General features: G+C 45.1%; 1 protein-coding gene across 1 annotated transcript in view; it reads left to right on the top strand.

The window, feature by feature from the left end:
• The window catches only part of LOC115185005 (anoctamin-10-like), a 41,915-nt gene that overhangs the window by 10,991 nt on the left and 9,863 nt on the right, over positions 1-21,061 (top strand). The window contains exon 12 of the mRNA XM_029745602.1: positions 11,289-11,405. Coding sequence (XP_029601462.1) covers positions 11,289-11,405 — 117 coding nt within the window. The remainder of the gene's footprint in view (positions 1-11,288; positions 11,406-21,061) is intronic.

The following is a 21,061-nucleotide window of genomic DNA, read 5'->3' as shown; positions in this document are numbered from 1 at the left end:
CCTGCACATACTGTATGTCTCCAGCGCCCACGGAGTTGCCCTGACCACCCTGTGAGAATGAAGAGCATGTGTGGCCTGTATACTTTGTGCCTGGGCTCTGTACTCGGCTGCTCAGGCCTTGATGCTGTGTGGTAATATAATGCCGTGACCTCTAACCTCGGTGGCTCAGAGGCTGAAGTTGGCACGAAGGTGAGCAGGGTGGATCAGGGCTTATTTTCTCTGTCTGTCTGCAATCCACCTCACTCTGTAGAACATGTGATGTCACACAAATCTACAGCACAGGGGTTATCACACTGGATTACTGTCTGGTTGTCTGTGCGCATGAGAAAGAGAGATCGTGAGGGAGGGAGAAAGAAAAGGAGAGAAATAGGAGAGAGCACAAGGTTGCGAGAGAGGGAAAGTGAGAGGAGAAGTGAGGGTAGGAGCTGGGAGAGATGAACCTACCTCACTAGCTTATTGTACATCCAGGCACGTTTCACACTGCTGCCAAGCAGCACATTTCCTGTAGATCTGTGGGTTGGCGTCTCCCTGCCAGATCATTCAGTCCATTACAGACTGGAGCAGCAGAACCAGCTCTGCTATTCAGCATGCAGTGACAGGGTACACACACACTGAACCTTTTCTGGATGCATTGTTTGTTTATGTATTCATTGAACGTTGTCAATACATAATCACCGCAAAATATCTGCCAGAAACGATTTGAGAAATATTCATGAATCACTGATCCACATGATACACTGTGGCAGAGGCTATGAATATCTAGATTCTATTCTATGAATATCTAGATTCTATTCTATGAATATCTAGATTCTATTCTATGAATATCTAGATTCTATTCTATGAATATCTAGATTCTATTCTATGAATATCTAGATTCTATTCTATGAATATCTAGATTCTATTCTATGAGTAGTGCTACAGAGGCAGTCAATGTTGTAGACATATAGCCTACATCCCAAATGGCACCATATTCCATATACTCCCCTATGGGCCATGGTAAAATGTAGTGCACTATAGGGAAATAGGGTACCATTTAGAATGCTGACATAATAACCAAGCCAGTTACAGGAAGCAGAGCAGGATATGGCTATTAGGGCCTCTAGTGCCTTCTGTCAGGGATGTCAGTCCAGCTCTACGATACAGAGAACAGGTCTTTCTGAGTCAATCCAGCTCTACGATAGAGTGATATGTTGCTGCTGTACAATACCTCATTTCACCGTTGAGGTGCAGACAGTACTATAGTGCAGTGACTTATGTTGTTCCATCAATATGAACCTGTTAGTCTGATGTGGTGGGGAGGGAGGGCCCTGGCAGAATGGGGTCTGGGACCAGACCAGACGCCTGTGTCTCAACCCCACAGTGGGACCAGACCACCGGATCATATAGGAGGAGAGTGGGAAAAATACTGACCCCCTCCCCCCAATTAAAAAAAATATATATATGTAGCATGAAATGGTATTTGAAAAAAAAAATATTGTGGAATTTGATTTCTTTACTACCATATAATGCCGCATTGATATCACATTTATGGAAGTTAGCCTATCTTGCGTAAGTTTGTTTTTTAAAGGCCATGGACTTATTAGTCTAGTCAATGCGAAATGTTACAAGGGCCCTTCGGCTCTGTCTCTCTCGCTCTCCTGGCTAGCTGTTATTCCTCTCTCCTGTCTGTGATTGGCTGGGACAGGGCTCATTGTTGAGCAGGTGATACCTGGGTAATTACTGTACGGCATGGCATACTTCACAGAGCAGTAACCAGGCAACAGGGTAGCCAAGCCACAGACACAGAGATGGTCGGAAGGGAGGGAGAGAGAAGAGAAGGCTAAGGATCAGGAGTAATTGAAACACTTGATGATGCATTGGCCTTGGCAGCCAGGCCAGGCATTCTCTCCAACCTTGGCCTCTTTGATGCACTGATCCCAGTCTAAGCGGTCACCAGACATTGGATTGATGGAACATTGCTAGATGTAATGATTAGCCTACATGTAAAGATTATTATTACACCAAGTTTGCACACACTAAAATGCTGTTGTCATTGTCAAGTTGAATGTGTTTGTACATTTGCACAGATTATGTAATAGAGTTATAGTTCATGCATTGTGAGATGTTAACCTACCCTTTCATGCATTATCCGTTGACAAAACCACAGACTATCTATACCTTTTTAAAATGAGATGGAATAAACATTCCACGGAACAAGGAGAAATCGGGAGGAAGTATTTATATTTTACCTTCCATCCTATTCCCAGAAATAGCCTATACTATTTATGCTAGTAAAAACACATCAGTAGTCTTTGTTGTGTCACTTTCTCCATGAGGGTTATTTTAGGCAGGGAATCAGAGAGCCAATCCCATTTTAAGGTGGTTTTCAGATAATCAGATTAGAATCCAGCAGCAGGTTTGCCATGCCCCAGGCCCTGGGCACTGACAGTTGGCATTCCCTGTACCACCCAATCTAATCCCTATATAGCTAGTGCACTAGGTTTGGCAATGGCCCATACTGCTCTGGTCAAAAAGTAGTGCACTATGTAGGGAATAGGGTGACATTTGGGATGTGTCCTGTGTACCAACTTAATCCCTGAACACTGCATCTAGTGTGGCTTATACTTTGCTGTTTGATTTAAATATGTAAATGTATTTCTCTCTATCAAACAGTGACACATTTTTTGAAAATGTTACCTAAGCGCTCTCTCTCTTTGTGTGTGTGTCAGAAAGTATTTGACTATAGCCACAAAATGAAGGAAATTAGGGGGGGGTGTTTGGCAAGGCTATTTTCTGCCCGAAATCCCCCCCCCCCTTTCTAATTTCCTTCATTTTGTGGCTATAGTCAAATACTTTCTGTGGCTCACAACAGTCGAATACTTTCTATAGAACAAACTTCACGTCAGGATAGGCAACCAACATTAATAATTAATTTGTGTGATATATTGAACAGAGGAGGGAGTAAAATGTAGTCAAGCAATAAACATTTCAGAACAACTACTAGTCGAATAAGACATGGGAGAGATGACGAATTTTTGGCAAAGAGATTTATTTATAGACTAATACACTTGAAACAAATAGCCAAACCGAAAACTGCAGATATTACTAGAGCCTCCCCCGCGATCAAACCGACATAAAACAAATATAATGAAACGCAGCCGAACGTGATCAGAGATCTCAAGTCGCAGCAATGAGGAATTGAGTGTGTGCGTGTTCACGCGAAGAGGTGTTGGGGGGGATTCTGTCGGGGGAGATTTTAGGCACAACACCGGCCCTGCTGGAGACCTAAGCAAAATCTTATTTAATCAGACAAACTCTGCCGACACTGAGGAACAATCACTTAAAACGACGTTGTCCATATAATAGGTCTACTAGCAGGGGAGACACAAATAGAATATGACGTCCATCTAAACTGGAGCAAGAAACTGTTGTCCAATAACTGAATTTAAAGTAGCACTGACCCAAGAAGGACAGCGTGAATATGCGCAGTGAGCACTCACCAGGTATATAGTGGTGCCAATAAGATGGGCTATAGGCCTACTGAAAATTGTCATTGTCTTCTCTTTACAGCAATAGCCATTTGCTTTCCAAACTATGTTTTCCCGCAATTTAATTGATAAATATTGCGATATGGCTTGCTAGTCTTCTACTTTTCCTTGACAGTTGCAACTCAACAATCATTTATTTGATATTTGCAACGCGCACAGCCTAAATTGCGTGAGCTGCCTTTCCTTCCGACTTGTAGGCAATGAGATTTAAAACAAGACTAGGGGAAGCTAATGGTCCTCTGTGGCTAAATCATGATTTAGTTGCCTATTTTGAAAGATTTTATTTCTTTATAGACAGGAGTAGGCTAATTAGGCGATATCATTTTGGCAATTTATTTCAATTTACTTAGGGAAAGTTTAGCTTCCCCTAGCCTTATGGGCTCACCGCCTATGTCAATCTACTATCCCCCATAGTAAAACAAATTGACCTATTCTATTGGTCAGCTTGTCGAGAAACAAAATATCCCAAACAGACCCTGGGACAGTTGTGGGATGATATAATTTTTTTTTAATAAGCAATGAATCTTATGCAACAGACCAGAACATTTAGCTGAAAAATGTAAAATTGGCCTTTCCAATTTTATTTGTTGGCTTTTTAAAAAAAATATGCCGAAAGCTGGCTATTACCTGCTAACGGAAACCTGTTTGTGTGTGTGTGTGGACAGAAACAGAGCATCCAGTGACAACTCTCAGACAGAGGTTTGTCCTGTAATTCACAACCCAGGATGAAATACTAATGTCTGGGGGATGCATGGAGGATGTCTGGGAGAGGAGAGGACGGTCAGTCAGTCACTCGGTTTGCTCTGTCTGTCCTGGTGACACAGAGGAGAGAGGAAGGGGAGTTGTGATGTATGGTGGAGTAGTAAGTACCTCTGTCTGTCCTGGTGACAGAGGAGAGAGGAAGGGGAGTTGTGATGTATGGTGGAGTAGTAAGTACCTCTGTCTGGACACAGAAGCTGGGCTGACACACCGCTGCTGCGGAGGTGAAGTGAAAGATGGCCGTTTAGCCTGCTGACGATCAAGGACGCAGGTGTAGACGACTTCTTAAGATGGGACATAATGTGAATGTATGCAGCCCAACTCTACTGCAGACTATGAATGGTCTTATTAGCCACTCTTACTGTGTCATTGGTGTAACAGCCAGAATAGCAGGATGGTGTCACAGATCCATAACACCAGTGTGCTGACGATATCCCGTCTGAATTGTGCCTCTGAAACCGTGCTGCAAAACCCCAGATGGTTGGTATTTCACAACATGAGTGATAATGAACGGGGGCATGCATCTACTGTAGGTATGGGAAGTGGGAGAGGGGCTATTATTTTCATGGTGATGAACTGAAATTGAACTTGCACTGTAGATAAAGTGGGCTTGATATTCACCTCAGTGTTAAGGGCCGTCCACACCTAGGACATTAACTGGAATGATAACTGTTATTTTCTATTTGTATCTTGATAGTTTTTGTTATAGTCATCGTCCTAGGTGTGATGGTTAAAGATGGTTATCAGGAAGTGTTTAGTACTATGACAGAGTCAAGAGATGTCAGAATGTATAGGGAGGACAGAGGTAAGCTAGTGGTTAAGAGCGTTGGACCATTAACCGAAAGGTTGCTGGTTCGAATCCCCAAGCCAACTAGGTGACAAATCTGTCGGTGCCCTTGAGCAAGGCACTTAACCCTAATTGCTCCAGTAAGTCGCTCTGAATAAGAGCATCTGCTAAATGACAACAACAAAAAAGACCGTTCCTTAGCTGTTCCTTCTTGCCTTGGTCCTTGCCTTGGTCCTTGCCTTGGTCCTTGCCTTGGTCCTTTATAATGCTGAAATATAACACTGCCTGGTATAATGCAGCTGGCTTTATTTGTTTGGCTCCTAACAACGCTGTCTATCTTTCTCCCTCACGGTTTGTTTTGCCAAAGGGAAATCAGCCATTGTCCTCTGAAGCCACTGTGATGTGGTGTGTGTTGTTGAAGTCCAGAACCCTTTGTACCCAGTAACTGAATGTGTCTGATTCTGTCACCATGGTGGTGGTCTCCCTTTCTATTCTGTAGAGCACGATCAGCCTAGTGCTAGCTCTAGTCATATCTGTGCATTGACTCAGATACAGTGCCCTGAATGGCACCATATTCCCTATTTAGTGCACTACTTTTGACCAGGGCCCATAGGTCACAGGTCAAAAGTAGTGCACTATATATGGAATAGGGTGTAATTTGGGACTCATCCTGTGTATTAATGTAGTGTGCATCAGCTCTGTGTGAAGCTGTGCCCCCCTGCTGACTGGCAACTCTATTTACAGCCCTTTGTAGTCCTGTTCAATGCTATTCTTCTACCATATATGGCTCCAGTCTAGTCTTATTGAAGCTACCTGCCTGCTGTACTGAATAATCTCTGCAGGCTTGGAGACCTCTCCACAACCCTTCCTGTCTCCTTTGCCCATCAACACCATGGGTGTGTCCCAAATAGCACCATGTTCCCTATATAGAGCATTACTTTTGACCAGGGCCCAGAGGAACAGGTCTCACACCGACCTCGCGGTGCATCGAGGAACAGTAGAGGAAATAATACAGTACCTGCCTCGAGAGATCAATACACAGAAATTGGATCGAGCTGAAGTAACTTGGTATGAATCATCTTGATGTAATCATTCATTCTCATGTGGGAGACGTGCCACCTCTTTCTGCATTAGTCTCGTATCCTTATAGACCACAGTCTGCTGCCAGACTCTGGCCTGTCACATTGTGTGAATGCACGGTGCTCCATGAGGCTCATTCTCACTCTGCAGTTGGCTGTCCCAAGGGTTATTGCAGAACCATGCATGTCTCAGCACCATGTCGAAGTGTTTATGGCAAGCCACCGATGGCCGCCTTTCAGACAAGATCTATTCACAAAACCCTGACGTGAAAAGTTAGATTAAGAAATTCTGTTCTTGCCGCTTCACAGAATAAATTATATAAAATGACTCCCGATCAAGGTGGATTGAAATGCTAATTTGCTAAATGAACAAGGCAGTGCAGTTCTGGCCCCAGCTACATGGGGTGAATACTGAGCAGAGGGGATTATGGTACGAAAGGCCACAGATTGCTATGCTAGCACTTACAGGTACTGTCTCAATTCACACTTATGCACTGTTTAGAGCATCATAGAGAAGTAGTTTGATATTGAGTCGGGGCCTCAAGATGAAATGTACCCCTTTCAACTAACATTTGCATTTATGTTAGTGTTCTTTGGTTTTCCAACGTGTGCCAAGCCAACCCTATCTCTCTAAATGCCCATAAACTCCTATTGTCAAGTACCAATCAGCTAAAAGGCTGTGGTGTTTTTAATGTTGCATTTCAATCAGTGCAACAACCTCAGTCAGCGCTGAGGCCAGACAGACTGGACTCCCTTCACCCTTTTACATTCTAATACTGTAAAGTCTACTACTTAGCTCACATTTTCTGCATCCCAAATAACCCCCTTTGCACTATCCCTGAGAGGCCCTGGTCAAAAGTAGTGTACTATAAAGGTATTATGTTGCCAATTGGGATACACAATTGTCTGTACTAAAGTACTCTATGGCTGAAGGACAGAGAGAGGGAGCACCACACACCTCCCCATCCTTCTAGCCCAAACCACCCATCTGAACAACACTTTCCATAGGACAAAATAGCCTGTAATAACAGTATTTGGAAGTTTTCGGTCGACAACATTTGTCAGGCCTAACATGTATGAAGCCTTTTACTGCGATGAAAGCAGTGGCTGAATCCGATGGAATTGTGGCTGTCACATACTGATGAGGTACAGTGTGTTGTGTCAGCTGTCAATTCTCCAGCAATGACACACCTGCTTTGCATAGCAGTGTGTTGGCATCGATTCAGAGTGATAAAGCTGGTTTCTGGTCATGCAGTTCGAAGTACACTTCTCTTGGCCGTAAAAAATGTATTGAGAAAAAGATAATGTATGTGTTAGATATTGGTCAGGTTGCTACCTCTCTCTCTCTCACACCTTACCTCACCTCAGAGGGGCTGTGAAGATAACAGGTGTGCTCTTTGCCACGAGTCGTCCTCCCCACCCCACTTCCCCTTTGTCTGCTGTTCATCTGTCTCCTCCAATCACCTCAACAGAGGGAGGAGGGTGGGCCAGTGTTGTACTGGGGGGCCTCTTTCTGTATTCACAGCACTCTCTTCTCTCTTCCTTTTTGAGAGATTGTGATTGTATTTTCAGCAAAGCCCTCTTGCCTGTCTTTACCATTACAGTTTAATATTGAGCTCCAGTGAACTGTTTAGGGGCTGATTTAAAGAGTTAGGGTCCAGAAGGGTCTTCAGCTTCTTAACTCTCACACAGAATAATCACCAGGGTCTTACTGCATGTTTGTCACCCTGTAGTCTCCTGTTTTGCTTACAGTATTTCAAGACATATTCTTTGATTATCTGGTCCTTAGTTAAGAGGCGTGATCTCTTAAATGGTAACCCTTTCAGCATTATTATTCTATGGTTTGGCGTGTTTATGGTTGTACGGGTTCGTTCGTACTTTTACCTGACGCAGGATTGGCTCATACATTGACCTGACGCAGGTTTCATGTGAAAACACGAGTCAATGGATTGGCTCATACATTGACCTGATCTGCAGGTTTCATGTGACAACAGGACTGTTTTCAGACTGTGTGGGTCAGGTCAGCTGCTTGTTGTTAGCCACGCTCTGAGAAGGAATGAAGGTAGTTCTGAAAGAACAGGGAATGTTCTGCTTAACTTGACTGATGTTATTGTCCCATTGGGGAAACATTGTTGCAGTATCAAATCAAATCAAATTTATTTATATAGCCCTTCGTACATCAGCTGAAATCTCAAAGTGCTGTACAGAAACCCAGCCTAAAACCCCAAACAGCAAGCAATGCATGTGAAAGAAGCACGGTGGCTGGGAAAAACTCCCTAGGAAAAACTCCTGAGAAAGGTCAAAAACCTAGGAAGAAACCTAGAGAGGAACCAGGCTATGAGGGGTGGCCAGTCCTCTTCTGGCTGTGCCGGGTGGATATTATAACAGAACATGGTCAAGATGTTAAAATGTTCGTAAATGACCAGCATGGTCAAATAATAATAATCATAGTAATTGTCGAGGGTGCAACAAGCACGTCCGGTGAACAGGTCAGGGTTCCGTAGCCGCAGGCAGAACAGTTGAAACTGGAGCAGCAGCATGGCCAGGTGGACTGGGGACAGCAAGGAGTCATCATGCCAGGTAGTCCTGAGGCATGGTCCTAGGGCTCAGGTCCTCCAAGAGAAAGAAAGAAAGAGAGAAAGAGAGAATTAGAGAGAGCATATTTACATTCACACAGGACACCGGATAAGACAAGAGAATACTCCAGATGTAACAGACTGACCCTAGCCCCCCGACACATAAACTACTGCAGCATAAATACTGGAGGCTGAGACAGGAGGGATCAGAAGACACTGTGGCCCCATCCGATGATACCCCCGGACAGGGCCAAACAGGCAGGATATAACCCCACCCACTTTGCCAAAGCACAGCCCCCACACCACTAGAGGGATATCTACAACCACCAACTTACCGTCCGAAGACAAGGCCGAGTATAGCCCACAAAGATCTCCGCCATGGCACAACCCAAGGGGGGCGCCAACCCAGACAGGAAGACCACGTCAGTGGCTCAACCTACTCAAGTGACGCACCCCTCCCTTGGACGGCATGGAAGAACACCAGTAAGTCAGTGACTCAGCCCCTGTAAAAGGGTTAGAGGCAGAGAATCCCAGTGGGAAGAGGGGAACCGACAAGGCAGAGACAGCAAGGGCGGTTCGTTGCTCCAGCCTTTCCGTTCACCTTCACACTCCTGGGCCAGACTATACTTAATCATAGGACCTACTGAAGAGATAAGTCTTCAGTAAAGACTTAAAGGTTGAGACTGAGTCTGCGTCTCTCACATGGGTAGGCAGACCATTCCATAAAAATGGAGCTCTATAGGAGAAAGCCCTACCTTTCTAGTATCATGCACCTAGTATCATGCACATGTTTAAATACAGTAGACTACAAATGACAATTTTTATTTTATTTTATTTCACCTTTATTTAACCAGGTAGGCAAGTTGAGAACAACTTCTCATTTACAATTGCGACCTGGCCAAGATAAAGCAAAGCAGTTCGACAACATACAAAAACATGAGTTACACATGGAGTAAAACAACATACAATCAATGATGCAGTAGAAAAAAATAAGACTATATACAATGTGAGCAAATGATGTGAGATAATGGAGGTAAAGGCAAAAAAATGCCCTGGTGGCAAAGTAAATAAAGTATGGCAAGAAAAACACTGGAATGGTAGATTTGTAGTTTGAAGAAAGTTAAAAGTTAAAATATAAATAATATGGTGCAAAGGAGCAAAATAAATAAAATAAATAAATACAGTAGGGGAAAAGGTAGTAGATTGGGCTCAATTAAAGATGGGCTATGTACAGGTGCAGAGATCTGTGAGCTGCTCTGACAGCTGGTGCTTAAAGCTAGTGAGGGAGATAAGTGTTTCCAGTTTTAGAGATTTTTGTAGTTCGTTCCAGTCATTGGCAGCTGAGAACTGGAAGGAGAGACGACCAAAGGAGGAGTTGGCTTTAGGGGTGACCAGAGAGATATACCTGCTGGAGCGCGTGCTACAGGTGGGTGCTGCTATGGTGACCAGTGAGCGGAGATAAGGGGGGACTTTACCTAGCAGGGTCTTGTAGATGACCTGGAGCCAATGTGTTTGGCGACGATTATGAAGTGAAGGCCAGCCAACGAGAGCATACAGGTCGCAGTGGTGGGTTGTATATGGGGCTTTGGTGACAAAACGGATGGCACTGTGATAGACTGCATCCAGCTTGTTGAGTAGGGTATTGGAGGCTATTTTGTAAATGACATCGCCGAAGTCGAGGATTGGTAGGATGGTCAGTTTTACGAGGGTATGTTTGGCAGCATGAGTGAAGGATGCTTTGTTGCGAAATAGGAAGCCAATTCTAGATTTCACTTTGGATTGGAGATGATTGATGTGAGTCTGGAAGGAGAGTTTACAGTCTAACCAGACACCTAGGTATTTGTAGTTGTCCACAAATTCTAAGTTAGAACCGTCCAGAGAAGTTATGCTGGATGGGCGGGCAGGTGCAGGCAGCGATCGGTTGAAGAGCATGCATTTAGTTTTACTTGTGTTTAGGAGCAGTTGGAGACCACGGAAGGAGAGTTGAATGGCATTGAAGCTCGTCTGGAGGGTTGTTAACACAGTGTCCAAAGAAGGGCCAGAAGTATACAGAATGGTGTCGTCTGCGTAGAGGTGGATCAGAGATTCACCAGCAGCAAGAGCGACATCATTTATGTATACAGAGAAAAGAGTGGGCCCAAGAATTGAACCCTGTGGTTCAAAATTCAGAAGTTACATACAGCATATACAGATGAAAGAAGACCAGCCTGGTAGATAGGAACATGAACCAGCTGTTTAGAGGGGTATCACACCAATGGTTGTGTAGTTTTGTAAGGTCATGGATTGGACACCGGTCGGTGATGGTGTGTTTGTCTCCAGAGCAGTTTAGATTGTGTTGTGATGTTTCACTTCAGCAGCGTATCACATCTGTTCAATCAGTTTAAACTATTCATTATATCAACTGTACATGTTTCTGAATTCTAGGATAATAGGATAAACTACATTTCTCTACTATCTCAGTACAATATAACATCATAATACATGTCTACTTTTCCTGTTACATGTCCTAAAGTCTCCCCATACTTCCCTGTTGTTCCTCTGTCTGCTGCTGTTGTTGCAGCACTTCCTCTTGGCCTCCAAGTTCATCCTGACCTTTGTGATCCCAGACGTCCCCAAACACATCCAGATCAAACTGTCACGTCTGGAGTTTGAGTCCCTGGAGGCTCTGAAGAAAAGGGTAAGTTTGACTGACTGAACCCCTCAACTGTATGGTGTGTTGAATAACGCTAGCATGACATAGTGGTTTGACCTAACTTGAGTCTATCAAGGTGAAAAAAAGCAGGTACCATCACTCAACCTTAAACTCAACTTTTTTGTGGTGTGTTAAACCAAAAAACGGTGAAGTTCCCAAAAATAACATGAAGGGACTTCAAGGTGAATAAAATGTATAAAGAAACCCTAGATGAAGGAAAGCCACAGACTTCTGTGTGGATAAGCTGGGTATATGAGGTGTACGGCTGACGTGACTGTCTCTCTGAGAGACCCGTCAGGTATATCATCTAGGTCTGATGGTTTAATGATCCATGTAGAAGGTTGTTCACGCTGCAGCGAACTAACAAACTGTGTGTGCGTGTGCAATATTGTAATGTGTTAATGAGGCTCTGCTGTTTTGGCAGATGTTTATCACCTTGCACGTAGCTCAGAAGTAGGTCACTCATATATACACACACACACACAGATACAGAGGACACAATCATCTGCTTTCCCAGCACCAGAAAGAACCTGTCTATAAACGGCTTACATACCGTGTATAATTAAGGACAAAACAACAGATTATTTAGCAGAATGCAGACCCATATCTCTCTCCATAACACCATAATGCAGACCCATACCTCTCCCCATAATACATTAAGGCATACCCATATCTCTCTCCATAATACATTAAGGCATACCCATATCTCTCTCCATAACACCATAATGCAGACCCATATCTCTCTCCATAACACCATAATGCAGACCCATATCTCTCTCCATAACACCATAATGCAGACCCATATCTCTCCATAACAGCTTCATGTAATGTATTCAGTCCCTCAATACATCTCCCAGAGCACTTTGGTAAAGATAAATTACAGAACTTAGGTTAATGGTATTGATATGAGTATGCTGCTGAGCAGTAGCTTGCCTCAGCTTGGCACTGCAGTCATTTACTGGATTAAGGCTGAGTGCTTCAGCAATTAGCTAGCATGTCTTAGCTAGCTATCATTTCTCTCAGCACTGCAGAAAGAAGGGCGGGGCCATGAAATACATCACATTGATTGGTGGTATTTCTGATGCTTCTTGTTCTTGTCCAGCTGAATGTTGAATTTAAGCAGATTTGAACAGGATTGGTTGATTTCTTGGTTTGTTTGTGCAGAGCCAGGTCCATGGGCGGTAAGTTGCTTTGGGTCGTCTGACTGAACTCTGCTATGCAGGTTGTGAGTTTGTCTGGTTATGGTTTGAATTGAAAGCTTCACCTATAATACCTAATGCCTGATATTAATCCTGTGAATAGAGATGGATAAGCTACTTAATCATGTCTACGGGTATTGCCCAAGTTGGTCTTGTGGTGAGGTTTGTGTATGGTATGTGTTGTGATGGTCTTGGTTACTGCCTTGTGTTTAACTGACTGTTTTCAACCCAGTCCCAGGCACATGAGTAGTGCCCCTGCTACCATGGCTATTGAACGTCTTGCCGTTTGTCTTAATAACTCTTCCTCATAATTCATTCATTTTAAATCTCCCTCTAACACTGTCCTTCTCCTCGTCCCATCCATCAAAACCCAATTAATATCATCTTGTGGATGTCTATCTTGATTCGTAATCATTACAGATATTCTCAAGTTTGACATGGCCTTTGCTTCATCAGGTTAAACACTCTTGATGAAATTAATTCACTCCACCTTTGTCCTTTTCTCTATATCACTAATGATCCCAGCCAGGCAGGCAGTGAGTCAGCAAGTCGGTCGGGCAGGCAGGCGGCCAGACAGACAGGGCAGCCGGGGAGTCGGCCGGGTGGGCGATTGGCTGGGCGATTGGCCAAGCGATCAGCAGGGCAGGGCGGGCATGCGGGCGGGCATTCGGACGGACGGGCGGGCGGGCATTCGGCCGGGCGGGCATTCGGCCGGGCGGGCATTGGGCAGGGTGGGCGGGCATTCGGGCGGGCAGGGCGGGCGGGCGGGCATTCGGCCGGGCGAGCGGGCATTCGGCCGGTCAGCCAGACAGGGCAGGGCGGGCGTTAGGGCGGGCAGGGTGGGCGTTCGGGCGGGCAGGGCGGGCGGGCATTCGGCCGGTCAGCCAGACAGGGCAGGGCGGGCGTTAGGGCGGGCAGGGCGGGCATTCGGCCGGGCAGGCAGGGCAGGGCATTCGGCCGGGCAGGGCAAGGCATTCGGCCGGGCGGGCAGGGCAAGGCATTCGGCCGGGCAGGCAGGGCAGGGCAGGGCATTCGGCCGGGCAGGCAGGGCAGGGCGGGCATTCGGCCGGGCAGGCAGGGCAGGGCGGGCATTTGGCCGGTCGGCCAGACAGGGCGGGCGGACGGGCATTCGGCCGGGCGGTTGGTCAGTCAGTCGGCCTGTCGGCCAGACAGGGCGGGCGGGAATTCGGCCGGCAGAGCAGTCTTTGAGTGACAGGAGTTGATGGACCTTTCAGTCAACCCCAAGGTGTTGTATCATGTCAGGTAGTCAATCAGAGCCACAGCCTTCCACTGGATATGTCATCATGCATCACCTTGTACTGCAGGCTCTACTGATGATGGAAGGAGAGCCTTCATTCCACTGGAGTTTTATTAGGATTAGAGCTGACGGAAAGAGAGCCTTCATTCCACTGGAGTTTTATTAGGATTAGAGCTGACGGAAAGAGAGCCTTCATTCCACTGGAGTTTTATTAGGATTAGAGCTGACGGAAAGAGAGCCTTCATTCCACTGGAGTTTTATTAGGAGTAGAGCTGAGGGAAAGAGAGCCTTCATTCCACTGGAGTTTTATTAGGATTAGAGCTGACGGAAAAAGAGCCTTCATTCCACTGGAGTTTTATTAGGAGTAGAGCTGAGGGAAAGAGAGCCTTCATTCCACTGGAGTTTTATTAGGAGTAGAGCTGAGGGAAAGAGAGCCTTCATTCCACTGGAGTTTTATTAGGAGTAGAGCTGAGGGAAAGAGAGCCTTCATTCCACTGGAGTTTTATTAGGAGTAGAGCTGAGGGAAAGAGAGCCTTCATTCCACTGGAGTTTTATTAGGATTAGAGCTGAGGGAAAGAGAGCCTTCATTCCACTGGAGTTTTATTAGGATTAGAGCTGAGGGAAAGAGAGCCTTCATTCCACTGGAGTTCGGTCCGGGTCAGTTGTGAGAGGAGGACGGAAGGACGGCCATCTTCCTGTGTTGCCACTTAAACTGCTGTGTCTGTCTGCATCTGGCCTAGTCAATCCAACGTTTTCCACCACTTCAGCAGGCAGAGGCGAATAAGCTGTCTTGCCAGCCAATGGGCTATGTGGCACAGGGGGAACTGATCAGAGCAGGTGCATCGGCTAAAATACAGCATTTTCCACTGCTTCAGCAAGGGGAGGGAAGCCATAGAGATAGATACTTAGCTAGTTGTACAGTATGTATCACTGAAGGGAGCAGCCAATGTCCTGGGGAAAATCCCTTCCTTCCTTTGGCACAGAAGGAAAGTATTAGTGATCAGAGCAGGTGCCTCACTGGTGGAAACCCCCTATCAACACCTTAGTCGCTGGCTGTCCACCAGCACTAGCCACCACTGCTAGAGGTGACAGTGACCCACTGGAGAGAAGGCCACAGAGACAGATGCTGTACTATACAGAGGAGAGGTCAACCGATTATGATTTTTCAACACCGATTTTTGGAGGACCAAAAAAGGTCGATACCGATTACTCTGACAATTTTTATATATTTGTAATGATGACAATTACAACAATACTGATGAACACTTATTTTAACTTAATATAATACATCAATAAAATCAATTTCGTCTCAATTAAATAATGTAACATGTTCAATTTGATTTAAATCATGCAGAAACAAAGTGTTGGAGAAGAAAGTAAAAGTGCAATATTTGCCATGTAAAAAATCTAACGTTTAAGTTCCTTGCTCAGAACATGAGAATATATGTTGAAAGGAACCACCAGCTTTCATGAGTCTTCAATATTCCCAGGTAAGAAGATTTAGGTTGTAGTTATTATAGAAATTATAGGACTATTTCTCTCTACCATTTGTATTTCATATATCTTTGACTATTGGGTGTATGCCTTATGATTAACGAGACGTGGTGTGATCATAACAACAGGAACTCAAGTCCTTCTGTTCACCTGACTTAGAATTCCTCACAATCAAATGCCGACAGCATTATCTACCAAGAGAATTCTCTTCGATTATAATCACAGCCGCATATATCCCCCCCAAGCAGACGCATCGATGGCCCTGAACGAACTTAATTTGACTCTATGTAAACTGGAAACCACATATCCTGAGGCTGCATTTATTGTAGCTGGGGATTTTAACAAGGCTAATCTGAAAACAAGGCTCCCTAAATTCTATCAGCATATCGATTGCGCAACCAGGGCTGGTAAAACCCTGGATCATTGCTTTTCTAACTTCCGCGACGCATATAAGGCCCTCCCCCGCCCTCCCTTTGGAAAAGCTGACCACAACTCCATTTTGTTGCTTCCAGCCTATAGACAGAAACTAAAACAGGAAGCTCCCACGCTCAGGTCTGTTCAACGCTGGTCTGACCAATCGGATTCCACGCTTCAAGATTGCTTCAATCATGTGGACTGGGATATGTTCCACATTGCGGCGAACAACAACATTGACGAATACGCTGAGTCGGTGAGTGGGTTTATTAGCAAGTGCATCGGCAAAGTTGTACCCACAGGTTCTATTAACTGAGCTAAATGACACTGCACACTGCCCTAACCCATCTGGACAAGAGGAATACCTATGTGAGAATGCTGTTTATCGACTACAGCTCAGCATTTAACACCATAGTACCCTCCAAACTCGTCATCACCCTGGGTCTTGACCCCGCCCTGTGCAACTGGGTCCTGGACTTCCTGACGGGTCGCCCCCAGGTGGTGAGGGTAGGTAACAACATCTCCACCCCTCTAAACCTCAACGCTGGGGCCCCACAAGAGTGCGTTCTCAGCCCTCTCCTGTACTCCCTGTTCACCCACGACTGCGTGGCCATGCACGCCTCCAACTCAATCATCAAGTTTGCAGACGACACTACAGTGGTAGGCTTGATTACCAACAACGACGAGACGGTGGTGAGGGCCCTCGGAGTGTGGTGTCAGGAAAATAACCTCACACTCAACGTCAACAAAACAAAGGAGCAGCAGCACCTCTTCAACCTCAGAAGGCTGAAGAAATTTGGCTTGTCACCAAAAACACACAAACTTTTACAGATGCACAATCGAGAGCATCCTGTTGGGCTGTATCACCGCCTGGTACGGCAACTGTAAGGCTCTCCAGAGGGTAGTGAGGTCTGCACAATGCATCACCGGGGGTAAACTACCGGCCCTCCATGACACCTACATCACCCGATGTCACAGGAAGGCCAAAAAGATCATCAAGGACAACAACCACCCGAGCCACTGCCTGTTCCTCCCGCTATCATCCAGAAGGCGAGGTCAGTACAGGTGCATCAAAGCAGGGACCGAGAGACTGAAAAACAGCTTCTATCTCAAGGCCATCAGACTGTTAAACAGCCATCACTAACATTGAGTGGCTGCTGCCAACATACTGACTCAACTCCAGCCACTTTAATCATGTAAAAATGTATGTAATAAATGTATCACTAGCCACTTTAAACAATGCCACTTCATATGTTTACATACACTACTCATCTCATATGTATATACTGTACTCTATCATCCACTGCATCTTGCCTATGCCGTTCTATACCATCACTCATTCATATTTTTTTATGTACATATTCTTCATTCCTTTACACTTGTGTGTATAAGGTAGTTGTTGTGAAATTGTTAGGTTAGATTACTCGTTGGATATTACTGCATTGTCGGATCTAGAAGCAGAAGCATTTCGCTACACTCACATTAACATCTGCTAACCATGTGTATGTGAGAAATAAAATTTGATTTGATTTTATAGGCACTATAGTATTGCCAGCCTAATCTCGGGAGTTGATAGGCTTGAAGTCATAAACAGCGCAATGCTTGAAGCGCAGCGAAGAGCTGCTGGCAAATGCAGGAAAGTGCTGTTTGAATGAATGCTTACGAGTGTGCTGCTGCCTACCTCCGCTCAGTCAGACTGCTCTATCAAATATCAAATCATAGACTTAATTATAATATAATACACAGAAATACGAGCCTTAGGTCCTTAATATGGTGAAATCCAGAAACTATCATTTCTAAAACTTTTTTCAGTGAAATATGTTAGTGACACAATTTCCCTAGTTAAAAGAAATTCATGTTAGCAGGCAATATTAACTAAATATGCTGGTTTAAAAATATATACTTGTGTATTGATTTTAAGAAAGGCATTGATGTTTATGGTTAGGTACACATTGGTGCAACGACTGCTTTTTTTCACGAATGCGCTTGTTAAATCATCACCCGTTTGGCGAAGTTGGCTGTGATTCGATGATCAATTAGCAGGCATCGCATCGATTATATGCAACTCAGGACAAGCTAGATAAACTAGTAATATCATCAACCATGTGTAGTTAACGAGTGATTATGTGAAGACTTTTTTTTATAAGATAAGTTTAATGCTAGCTAGCAACTTGCCTTGGCTCCTTGCTGCACTCGCGTAACAGGTAGACAGCCTGCTACGCAGTCTCCTCGTGGAGTGCAATGTAATCGGTGTCCAAAAATGCCGATTACCGATTATCGGCCATTCAGATTAATCGGTCGACCTCTAATACAGAGGAGAGACGGATGCTGTACTATATAGAGAGGAGATTTAAACTCAGCAAAAAAGAAACATCCTCTCACTGTCAACTGCGTTTATTTTCAGCAAACTTAACGTGTAAATATTTGTATGAACATAAGATTCAACAACTGAGACATAAACTGAACAAGTTCCACAGACATGTGACTAACAGAAATTGAATAATGTGTCCCTGAACAAAGGGGAGGTCAAAATCAAAAGTAACAGTCGATATCTGGTGTGTCCACCAGCTGCAGTAAGTACTGCAGTGCATCTCCTCCTCATGGACTGCACCAGATTGGCCAGTTCTTGCTGTGAGATGTTACCCCACTCTTCCACCAAGGCACTTGCAAGATCCCAGACATTTCTGGGGGAAATGGCACTAGCCCTCACCCTCCGATCCAACAGGTCCCAGACGTGCTCAATGGGATTGAGATCCGGGCTTTTTGCTGGCCATGGCAGAACACTGACATTCCTGTCTTGCAGGAAACCATCCACAGAATGAGCAGTATGGCTGGTGGTATTGTCATGCTGGAGGGTCATGTCAGGATGAGCCTGCAGGAAGGGTACCACATGAGGGAGGAGGATGTCTTCCCTGTAACGCACAGTTTTGAGATTGCCTGCAATGACAACAAGCTCAGTCTGATGATGCTGTGACACACCAGACCATGACGGACCCTCCACCTCGATCCCGCTCTAGAGTACAGGCCTTGGTGTAACACTCATTACTTCGACGATAAACGCGAATCCGACCATCACACCCGGTGAGACAAAACCACAACTCGTCAGTGAAAAGCACTTTTTGCCAGTCTTGTCTGGTCCAGCGACGGTGGGTTTGTGCCCATAGGTGACGTTGTTGCCGGTGATGTCTGGTGAAGACTTGCCTACGACAGGCCTACAAGCCCTCTGTCCAGCCTCTCTCAGCCTATTGTGGACAGTCTGAGCACTGATGGAGGGATTGTGCGTTCCTGGTGTAACTTGGGAAGTTGTTGTTGCCATCCTTTACCTGTCCCGCAGGTGTGATGTTCGGATGTACCGATCCTGTGCAGGTGTTGTTACACGTGGTCTGCCACTGGGAGGATGATCAGCTGTCCACCCTGTATCCCTGTAGTGCTGTCTTAGGTGTCTCACAGTACGGACATTTCAATGTATTGCCCTGGCCACATCTGCAGTCCTCATGCCTCCTTGCAGCATGCCTAAGGCACGTTCACGCAGATGAGCAGCGACCCTGGGCATCTTTCTTTTGGTGTTTTTCAGAGTCAGTAGAAAGGCCTCTTTAGTGTCCTAAGTTTTCATAACTGTGACCTTATTTGCCTACCGTCTGTAAGCTGTTAGTGTCTTAACGACTGATCCACAGGTGCATGTTCAATAATTGTTTAGGGTTCATTGAACAAGCATGGGTGTTTAAACCCTTTACAATGAAAATCTGTGAAGTTATTTGGATTTTTATGAATTATCTTTGAAAGACAGGGTCCTGAAAACGGGACATTTTTTTGTTGTTGCTTAGTTTATATACATTGGCTTGCGAAAGTATTCACCCCGTTGTCATTTTTCCTATTTTGTTGCCTTACAAACCCCCCCCAAAAATCTTTTTTTTTTTCTAGGTGGTATCATTTAATTTGCACAACATGCCTACCACTTTGAATATGCATAATATTTTTTGTGAAACAAAGAAATAAGACAGAACTTGAGTGTCCATAACTATTCACCCCCCCTAAAGTCAGCAATTACAGCTGCAAGTCTCTTGGGGTATGTCTCTATAAGCTTGGCACATCTAGCCACTGGGATTTTTGCCCATTCTTCAAGGCAAATCTTCTCCAGCTCCTTCAAGTTGGATGGGTTCCACTGGTGTACAGCAATCTTTAAGTCATACCACAGATTCTCAATTGGATTGAGGTCTGGACTTTGACTAGGCCATTCCAAGACATTTTAAATGTTTCCCCTTAAACCACCGAGTGTTGCTTTAGCAGTATGCTTAGGGTCATTGTCCTGCTGGAAGGTGAACCTCCGCCCCAGTCTCAAATCTCTGGATGACTGAAACAGGTTTCCCTCAAGAATTTCCCTGTATTTAGCGCCATTCCTTCAATTCTGACCAGTTTCCCAGTCCCTGCTGATGGAAAAACATCCCCACAGCATGATGTTGCCACCACCATGCTTCACTGTGGGGATAGAATTCTCGGGGTGATGAGAGGTGTTGAGTTTGCGCCCGACGTAGCGTTTTCCTTGATGGTTATAAAGCTCAATTTTAGTCTCATCTGACCAGAGTACCTTCTTTGGCTCGAGAATTGAACCCTGTGGCACCCCCATAGAGACTGCCAGAGTCCGGACAACAGGCCTTCCGATTTGACACACTGAACTCTATCTGAGAAGTAGTTGGTGAACCAGGCGAGGCAGTCATTTGAGAAGCCAAGGCTATTGAGTCTGCCGATAAGAATGCGGTGATTGACCGAGTCGAAAGCCTTGGCCAGATCGATGAAGACGGCTGCACAGTACTGTCTTTTATCGATGGCGGTTATGATATCGTTTAGGACCTTGAGCGTGGCTGAGATGCACCCATGACCAGCTCGGAAACCAGCTTGCATAGTGGAGAAGGCACGGTGGGATTCGAAATGGTCGGTGATCTGTTCATTAACTTGGCTTTTGAAGATTTTAGAAAGGCAGGGCAGGATGGATATAGATCTATAACAGTTTGGGTTGAGAGTGTCTCCCCCTTTGAAGAGAGGGATGACCGCGGCAGCTTTCTAATCTTTGTGGATCTCAGACGACACGAGAGGTTGAATAGGCTAGTAATAGGGGTTGCAACAATTTTGGCGAATAATTTTATAAAGAGGGTCCAGATTGTCTAGCCTAGCTGATTTGTAGGGATCCAGATTTTGCAGTTCTTTCAGAACATCGGCTGTCTGGATTTGGGTGAAGGAGAAGCGGGGGGTTTGGGCAAGTTGCTGCAGGGGGTGCTGAG

This window comes from Salmo trutta, chromosome 3 (genome assembly GCF_901001165.1).
Source record: "Salmo trutta chromosome 3, fSalTru1.1, whole genome shotgun sequence".
Lineage (NCBI taxonomy): Eukaryota > Metazoa > Chordata > Actinopteri > Salmoniformes > Salmonidae > Salmo > Salmo trutta.
This window is presented reverse-complemented; position numbering and strand designations above follow the sequence as displayed.